At 40.8% G+C, this 10,016-nt stretch overlaps 1 protein-coding gene across 1 annotated transcript; it reads right to left on the bottom strand.

Annotated features, from left to right (window-relative positions):
• On the bottom strand, window positions 1-1,093 carry LOC110943837 (protein FANTASTIC FOUR 1). The gene has a single exon (XM_022185570.2). The coding sequence runs from the start codon at window positions 953-955 to the stop codon at window positions 161-163; it is 795 nt and encodes a 264-aa protein (XP_022041262.1). The 5' UTR covers window positions 956-1,093; the 3' UTR covers window positions 1-160.
• Window positions 1,094-10,016: the final 8,923 nt, after the last annotated feature.

The raw sequence follows: 10,016 nt of genomic DNA on the forward strand, positions 1-10,016 counted from the left end.
TAACCATAATAACGACCAATTATATTAGAAATATCCTATAAGTAGGATATCAAAAACAGTCATAAAATTAGAAGGAAAAAAAAACCATTAAATCACAATAATAATCGAGAATATGAAAATTCTTTAGATCACAATAGTTATTAAAAAAAAAAAAAAATCTTCAAGAAATTGTCACCCAAGAGGAACCCCAATTTGTAAACACTTTGTTTCCATTGCCACCCTCCTTGCACCTTGTTAGCATTTTCACCTCTCTTTTTCCGGCCATTCGCCATTGGTTTTCGCCCATATCCCAACGCCAACCGCCATCGCTACCACCCTCCTCTTCTTCCTCCTCTGCGGCCACCGCCTCCTCCTCTTCCTCATATTCTACTTCACCACCTTCCTCGTAATTTTCCATTTCAACCCTTTCATTTTCATAATTTTCCATTTCAACCCTTTCGTTTTCATAATTTTCCATTTCAACCCCTTCACTTTCATAAACTATCGAACGGTCCCTCAACAATGAAAGCCTAAGTCGCCCATTAGTACGTTCCGTTTGAAAGCTTGTACCGCAGTTAGAAAAGCTCACAGCCTTTATAACCAACCTCCCACCTTCCCTATGGTGGTTGACTTTGACCGCCCCATCGGAGCCGCTGATGGAGGTCAAAGGTGGCGGAAAGTCATTCCGGCGAACTTTCCGGCCAAAATTCTGGTACTTTGACTTTTGAATTGCCCTCAATCTCTCCCTTTCCTCCAATGAAATTATTGGACAAAACTCATCACCACTTTCACTAACATCACTTCCGGTTTCACTTCCTAAACTCTCCGTACACATCTCTAAACTCTTGCTACTCAATGCCGATGCGGACCGTTTCACCATTGGATGAACATAAACTTGTTCTTTTTCTTCAAGATTCTTGCAACCCATTGATGGGTTCTCAAGAACTTTAAGAAAACTCAACCCAATAGAAGCCATTATAGTTATAAAAAAGAGTTGGAAAATCAAGAAAGTTGAAGTTAAACACCCTTTTGAAACAATTAAAGGGTGGAAAATGGAAATCAAACAAGATTTTGTGGGAAGTGAAGTGAAGTGTGGTTATGGCATGAAAGGAGAGGTGAAAGGGTGGAGGGTGTATTTATAGGTGCAAAAAGAGAAGTGTGGTGGGAAGGTTGGAAAAGGCAACTTTCTAATGCAAATATGCAAATGGAATTTAAATTATTATTAATAATAATATTATTGTTTTTATGCAACTCTTTTACTTGTGTCCACACATTTTGTTATCACATGGAATACTCATATTTCCAAATTTGTTAGAGGAAAATACACAAGTGTAAAATACACAAATGGATAGGTAAAGTTTGATGACGTAATCGTAAGCATATGATTTTTCTTATAAAGGTGTTGGTTTTAATTAGTTTTTGCTTTTTTTTTTCTTTTTCTTTTTAATCCTTGAAAGTTACATGCCCAACAAAAGCATTGATGCGCAATGTATTCAAAAATGGGGTAGCGGCGCAGCTTGTTGTCTGTTAATCAACTATCTCGATGTAAATTCAAGGTTTTAAGCAATTATCATAATAATTATAAATAACACCATTTTGCATCTCAAAAAACTTATGTGATCTCATTTGTTAATAAGGTATTGATAATTGATGGATGTTATGAGTTTTCCGGTTACCATTATGTATTATCCAAAACACTTGTATGTGTTAGACTATACTTATATACTATTACTAATTTATTAGATTATTTTATGTTTTTATGTTCATTCCAATACTTGGAATCTCTTAAATAACATAAACGAAAAAATCAATAATACTAATAATGAAGCGGTTAAACTTAATTAGGGGCGTAAACGAGTAAAGCCTTAAGTTCTAATATGTTAATTTAAAGATTTGTTTAAGGCATCTTCAAACCTTAAATTCTAAAACTAAAAACTATATATTCGATGCTTAAACCTAAAGCTATATCCATTTCTTTAGTTGTATTGCAATATGGTCACTAGTAGCACCTTTGAGAGTGTAGAGAGCCAAAAGTAAAAAGGATGCCATGACTAAGTTGTCATGATTCTATTCAAATTGAGATTAAAATATGAGAACTTGGAAATTGTGAGGAGAAAAGGTAAAACCAGTTGAGGGCTATAAATGTGAAGCCTTTAAAGTTGATTGGTTACTTTGAAAAATACCAAAAAACTATTGGTAATAAAAAGTTTTATGTTGGGGTGCAAAAGCTTTATGATGGCACATCCTTCTTTAATAAGCAAAAGTGAGCCTACAAAGGGACAAGATCCCTTAGTGATCTTTTAGGTCATTACTTTGCTTTCCATTCCTCCTCCCAAATTATTGCCTTTTATTACTACTTTTTTTTTTTGTAATTTTTAATTGTTTTCATGTTTGCCTCATTCCAAAGGTCAAAACCTATGTTGGAATGTTGGTGTAGAAAATAGGTAAGCCGACCGTGAACTTTTTTTTTTTTTTTTGAACGATCAACAAAATTTTCCATTATGAACCTGCTAGCGGGAGACTAGCATTACACCAGTACATCATGCACCAAATTATGAGCTTATTACAATCACACTACCAGCCCAATTTATACATTCTAAAGCCACTCCAGGTTTCCCAATTAAGTTCTGCCTTCTTAGACCTTGCTTTAATCCACAAATAACTCTGGTTCTTCACATCTCCAATGGTCTGTTGTAACGAAGCTTGTTTTCCGTCAAATACTACCCTGTTCCGTGTTTTCCAGATGCACCATATGACCGTAAGACATACTGCATGTACCACCTTTTTAACCTTTGGGGACCTGTTCAGGAACTCTCGAATCTCCAGAATATCTTTGATGTGAAACATAAAAAATGGTTGGATTTTGCACCATTGTGATACGATCTGCCACACTGACTGAGCAAATTCGCATGACAAAAAAAGATGCTCAGCCGATTCCGGAACATCACCACACAAAGGACATAAAAGTGAACCCGCGTTAATGTTTCGACGAGCGAGTGCATACTTAGTCGCCAATCTGTCCAAACCTGCTCTCCATGCCAAAATTCTTACCTTACTTGGCACCCAATTATTCCACCATGCCATTTTCACCGGTGCCCCAAACCTCTGATGCAATATTTCTCTCTTGAGGCTCTGAACGCTGAATCGACCCGACCCATCCAATGCCCACAACCACTGATCCGATGTAATCCCTGTGACCATGCCATCAATCATACCCAACAGTTGCTGGAGCTGCTGACTTTCTGTCCCACCCAGGACCGCCCTACTCCAGTCCCACCTCCATCCGACCCCCTCGGCTCTCCTCTCCTCCACCAAGACGTATTTCTTTTTCTCTAACGCGAACAGGTCTGGGAACGCCGCTGCCAACGGTTCGTCCAAAAGCCAAACATCGAGCCAAAACATAATTTTTGTACCTGAACCCAGAACCCCTTTTATAGCTTTAGTTAGGTCAACCCCGGCTCTTTTCACCTCATCCGCCGCCCGTGCAATCTGCTTCCAGAGACCTGCAACTGACATTTTAATTGGGATATAATTCCAATCTCTCGCTGTGTGGTGTATTGCCCATATCACCCTTCGCCATAACCCATCTGGTTCCTCTTTGAAGCGCCACCACCATTTCGCTAGCATAGCTAGGTTTGCGTCCTTTAACGATCCTAACCCAAGACCACCATACTCAACCGGAGCAATGACCTTTTGCCATTTAACCCAGTTGAGTTTTGCCTTCTCCTCCGAGCCACCCCAAAAGAAAACCCGCCGTATTTTGTCAAGTGCCTCTAATACCGACTCAGGAGCCCGGTACAAAGAGAAGTAATATGTTGGCAACGAGTTAAGTACTGATTTTAGTAGGGTAACCCGACCACCGATTGACAGATTTTTAGCTTTCCAAATTGAAAGTCGATTCCTAAACGTATCCAAAATCGTGTTCCAATATCTAGCGAGACTCATATTCGCTCCAACTTGTAACCCCAGATACGAGAAGGGGAATGAGCCTTTCTTGCACCGCAGAATGTTAGCCAACTCTTCCACCTCCTGGTTCCCCACCCCGACACCGAATAAACTGCACTTCCTCATATTCACTTTAAGGCCAGAAATCAGGTGAAAGCATCGAAGTAGTCTTCTTAGGTTTCTAGCGTTTGAACCCGACCACTCCCCTAAGAATACCACATCATCTGCATATATTAGGTGAGATAAAATCGGCCCATCATTCCCACAAGCCAAACCATTGTATAAACCTTCCGAACAAGCTTTTTTCATTATCCCCGTCAGCGCTTCCATAGCCATCACGAATAAGAAAGGGGATATTGGGTCCCCTTGTCTTAACCCGCGAAAGCATGGGAATTCTTGCGTCGGAGACCCATTTACAAGCACCGACGCCCGCGCCGATGTAACAAGTGCCATGATCCAGCTACGCCACTTAACTGGGAAATTCATTTGAATCATTATAGATTCCATGAAATCCCAGCTAATAGAGTCATATGCCTTTTCCAAATCTATCTTAAAAATCATACCTTTGCGTTTAGCACGTTTCATCCAGCCTACCAACTCATTAAGCATAAGCGGACCGTCCGTGATACTTCTACCCGAAAGAAAAGCGGATTGTTCTAGAGAGACAACTTTCCCGATCACGCGTTTTAGTCTACCCACTAACACCTTCGATATTACTTTATTGATGCAACCCACCAGACTAATGGGTCGATAGTCTGAGAAGGTCATTGGGTCCTTCACTTTTGGAATAAGTGCTATGAAGGAAGCAGAGCAGCCCGGGCTAATGGTCGCGTTGTCAAAAAACTCTTGGAACATAGACATAAAATCTGCCCTTAATCCAGTCCAACACCGCTTCAGGAATTTGAAATTGAATCCGTCTGGGCCGGGGGCCCGATCACCTTCACAAGCCCATACCGCTTCCTCAATTTCTAGCATCGAAAAAGGTTGGACCAACATATCCGCATCCAAATCCGAAATTTTCTCCAAATTCGGGCAAACAAAAGGCGGCCTCAACTCCATAGGTTCTTTAAACTTATCCGAGAAGAAAGCAAAGGCCCTATCCTTGATTACAATCGGGTTTGTAACCCACTCACCGTCAATCAGAACACCTTGGATCCTATTGTTAGCCGAATTTGCATTAACAATCCCATGGAAAAAACTTGAGTTCTCATCCCCTTCTAATGCCCAACGGACCCTTGATTTTTGAAGAAGGTCCAATTGTTTAATATTATCGGCATTAAGGACAAACGTCCTGCAATCGTATCTTTCTTTTAATTCTAGTTGATCCAGAGGTCTCACCTCAGCAAGTTTCTCGAGTCTTTCCATGCCCGCCTTCATAATATCATACATCCCTTCAGTCTTTTTCCTTTCCTCAGCCACCCACCATTTAATCTTATTTTTTAGAAATCTTAGCTTGGTGGCTAAACCAAGGTCCGCGGGACCTTGGAACCTGAATGTATTACAGTATCCTAGCACATACTCAACAAAACCAGGAATTTCCAACCATGTGTTGAAAAACTTGAAAGGGATGTGCCCGAAGTCCACAGCCACAGTTGATAAAACAATAGGACAGTGATCGGACATGTATCTAGAAAGGGCCGATACCGACGCTGATGGCCACTTGGCTATGAACTCTTTACACACCAAAAACCTATCCAATTTGCTTAGCTTCTCCCCGCTATCGGACATATATGTGAATCGATGCCCACCCATGTTGTATTCTACAAGATCCGCTCTTTGAATAAATTCGTTAAACCGGCGAGCATTCAGTTCCACGTACTCTGAATTCTCCCTTTCTGATGGATGCCTAACCTCATTAAAATCCCCTAAAACAACCCAGAAGCCTTGTAAAGATTCTTTCACCTGTATAAGTTCCATCCATACTCTGCTACGGCGTACCGCATCGTTGGGGGCATATACGTTGGCAATATTCATCATCTCTCCCGTTGCAATCAGCACTCCATAGGTAACTAAAAAATTCCGATGTTTAATCGTGCCTAAGATCCGAAACACCGCTGGGTTCCAATAGCTTAACAGACCTCCAGATCTTCCTTCGGCAAACACCTGTTCCGCAGCAAATAGGGTCCGACCCCAACATTCATTTAGTTGGAAGTTAGAATCAGGCCCTAATTTAGTCTCCTGAACTGCCAAAAAATGTATGCCATGACTTGTCTTCAAGCCCCTAATCCAAGATGTTTTCCGTGCATCCCGCACCCCCCTGAGATTTATGCTCATAAAATTCATTGGAAACCATTATTTTCACCATCCCCTTTAATCAGTTCCTGGATCTGATCTTCAAAACCCTCAAGATTAATTCCAATCTTTAAACCCGCTTCCACCGTGACCTCCACTTCCTTATCCCTATCAGGATTGGGGTTCTCAACAGACGGAACAGGTTCGACTTGAACATACCTGCCATCTTCCTCCACTGGCTCCAACGTATCAGGTACAACATCCCCATCGGCCCCATTGGAATCGCTTCCTTGGTCTTGTTCCTGAGATGCTGAACAAGTATTGTTCAGATCGTGGAATATAAAAGAAGTGGATACCTTCTTAATTTTATTTTCTAGTATAGATCCATCAACATGATTAGCCTTGTGATTTTCCTCTGGAGACCTTAGCCCACGAGATCTCTTTCTGGGCCTGTTAGGAGGAGTGGGCCCAGAAGCACAGTTACTCCGGCCTATTAAGAAAGGTCCAGTAGTAAAAGTTGTTTTGACCCCTTGCTCCTCAATTCTCTCTCCAGAAGTAGGACCACCATTATTACCGCATGGACTAGGGATCTCCCCACCAGCCGCCATCACCTTTTCCCCATGCTCATGTGTGTACGTGCCCCCATGCAAACTTTCTCTTCCCGACTGTCTGGTACCCCCCTCACTCCCCACCTTTCCATCTTCCCCGACCGTTGGAGTTACCTCTGGTTCCCCAGCTGTTTCATTTTCCGGGCTAACTTCTCCTTCTTCCATCTCATCCTCGCCGACAACTGAGTTTACCGACCTCTCCGGGAAGTCTGGCGCATCCGAGACTAAGCTCTCGATCACGTCCTTCATCTCCGAATATCTCTCCTCAACTACCCAAGCCGAGTAGGTGTTGTCATCCCATTTAACTTCCACCTCCTCCTCGATCCATTTTGGTCCAGAGACAACCACACAACACCGGCCCGATGAGTTATCTGGGTCTGTCCATGAAAATTCTGAATTCTTTGCCAATACCCCAATTGTCTTTCCTATTTTATCGTATACCTGGTTATGACGGAGTTGTAGTGGAAGACCCGTCACTCTTAACCAAACTAACCGCTCAGATCCAATATCTTGACCTTCCCAGAGTACAGCAGACGAAAGAACCTCCCTCCAACAATGTTCTCGGTTTCGAATAAATTCCAGTGCCGAGTTCTTATCCCTAAATACAATCATAACCTTTAGGCCCCCAACATAGCAGATTGGACTTTCCCCGTATCCATGTGTCTGGAGCACCATTTTCATTCTGGAAAAGGAGTCCAGATCTATAGCTTCCCCGATAACAGCCCTCATCATGCAATGTTGTGGATACAATGCACTCCGACCTTCAATAGTAACTGTCTTCTTCAGACCAGATGATTGACCAATGTTTCTCATTACTGCATCACTGTATGACACACCTTTAGTCACTTTAGCTTGATCAAATACCTTGCTGTAGTGATATGTCGGACCAAACTCTTTGCGCGCTTGACCTTGAAACACTGGCATTGGCACCTGTTGGTCGAATCTTGAGTGATCTTTGTCGTATTTTGCCACGGAAACTAGTAGCTTCGCCTCATATATCTTGATTGTATTCATTCTTATTAGTGTCTCCTTGATGTTATTCACCCCTGCACACCTCACAAAACCAAAAAAATTCCCTTTAACATCCCTTTTCCTGGCCACATATGCATCTTTAACAGCTCCATGTGGTTGGAAAGCTTTCCACAACAATGATTTTGACACACCACCAGGCAGGTTAGCAACAAAAAACGTGGTCACCGGTCTCTGATCATTATAGTCTCCTTGTTTCCCATATCGCCGTGCCATTCCGATTACTAAAGAAAAAGAAAGAACCGCCCGAAAGGCAACAATCTGAATAGAGAGAAAGGTAACCGCGGTATTCGACCGGGACGGGAACCACAGAACCTCACACGCTATTCCGGGTTGAAGCTCAAGCCGACCGTGAACTAATCATAAATTTTTAATTGAGTTAATAGCATATAAACAATATTTTATCATTTTACATGAAAATATCTTTCAATTCAGTTTATTTTTAAAGTAATCTCGTTTAAAACAAACATATAACATCTACATAAAAATATATTTCAATTCAGTTTGTTTTTAAAATAATCTTGCTTAAAACAAACATATAATGTCAAATCAACAATTAACGCCGATTACTAGTAGTGTAATTACATATGTGAAGGTCACGTAGGCAATTTTCTGTTGAGTTTGGTGCCATTTATACTCTTTTATTTAGGCCTTGCTAATCGTATGCCACCCTCAAGCTGACGTAAAACTCAAACGGTCGTTTAAAGGTAGGGAGCTATGATGCAAACCCTAACTTTCAAACGGTCATTCAATGAATCATTAAAATGCCATTTAAAAGTAGTGAGGATATGACGCACGCTCTAACATTTAAACGATCATTTGAAAACAGTGTGTGATTAGATTGTCACACCTCGTATGTATAAGAGGCCCCTTTATTAATGTAGAGCACTAGGTCTAACTTTTAGTCAAGTTTTGTCCTTTTCAAAATACAAATTCATATAATATTTTATTATTCAAAAATATATGACATCAACATTTTTGCAAATTTGGAAGCCACTTGATCAAAATTTAGAGTTGCAAGGAACAATATAAACGTCATCATGCTAATAAAGAAATAAGTTGTTTTCAAACATTAAAGGGCTACTTATGTCATTTATAAAAGTTAAAAGGACCACAAATATTTTATTTACCTTTTTATTTATTGTTCTGTCGACAGGTAACGACAAGTATTAGTTAGATTTGTTTAATCATAGTTAACTAACGTTTCAATGTACCTAACAGTTCATGTCTTTGGTAGAAAACGAAATAAATAAATAAAATAATATGCTAAAAAGGTAATTAAAATCAGAAATCGTGGAACCCATTTTGGCCAACGTCACTTGCCTTTTTGCATGTGTTTGTATGAACTTTCATGCTGGCCAAGATCAAGATTTGTCTAATAAAATATAATCCTATGAAATGAAAGTAACCCCTATGCAAAAATGTACTTATAGAAATTTGATTATTTGAAAAACTTGAAAATTGTGATAATGTTTTTACTTTGATATAACTTGTTATATAAATTGATTAGAATACATGTCATCTTTAATGTATATGGGATTTATTTTTAAAATACGATTTTCGTGGTGCTTAACACAATATTGAACTTTAAATTAACGTGTGTTTGGATGTGTTTTTTTATGTTCTGTGTGTGTATATACACACACGTGAAGCATGGGCGCAGCTTACTTGGGACGGGAGGGGGCGCCCAAAGAACAACCTAATCCCCGTCACTACCGTATGGCCATTTCAAAAATGGGCAATCGATGTAGTGGGACCATTTCCAGACGCACCAGGTGCGGTGAAGTTTATCATAGTGGCTGTTGACTATTTCACAAAATGGGTAGAAGCAAAACCGCTCGCCTCAACTACCGCTATGATAACAAGGAAATTCGTTTGTGAACATATCATCTGTCGTTTCGGTCTACCAATGTGCATCGTCACCGACAACGGCACCAACTTCGCTGCATGGGAATGGCCAAGTAGAGAGTATCAATAAAAGTTTAGTCGAAGGTATCAAGACACGATTGGGAACAGCCAGGCGCGGCTGGGTCGATGAGCTCCCTAGTATCTTATGGGCTCACAGGACAAGCCAAAGACAACTCACGGTGAGACACTCTTCAGCCTGGTCTATGGCTCGGAGGCGGTGATCCCCGCTGAAGTAGGTCTCCCCTCACCCCGAATGTTGGCAATCAACAAGATAGACAACAGCGATGAACGCAGACTTGATATGGACATCCTAGA

This window comes from Helianthus annuus, chromosome 1 (genome assembly GCF_002127325.2).
Source record: "Helianthus annuus cultivar XRQ/B chromosome 1, HanXRQr2.0-SUNRISE, whole genome shotgun sequence".
In the NCBI taxonomy this organism is placed as follows: domain Eukaryota; kingdom Viridiplantae; phylum Streptophyta; class Magnoliopsida; order Asterales; family Asteraceae; genus Helianthus; species Helianthus annuus.

Excerpts from the sequence above, each read along its gene's own strand:
- LOC110943837 (XM_022185570.2), bottom strand. The coding sequence starts at position 955 with ATGGCTTCTATTGGGTTGAGTTTTCTTAAAGTTCTTGAGAACCCATCA.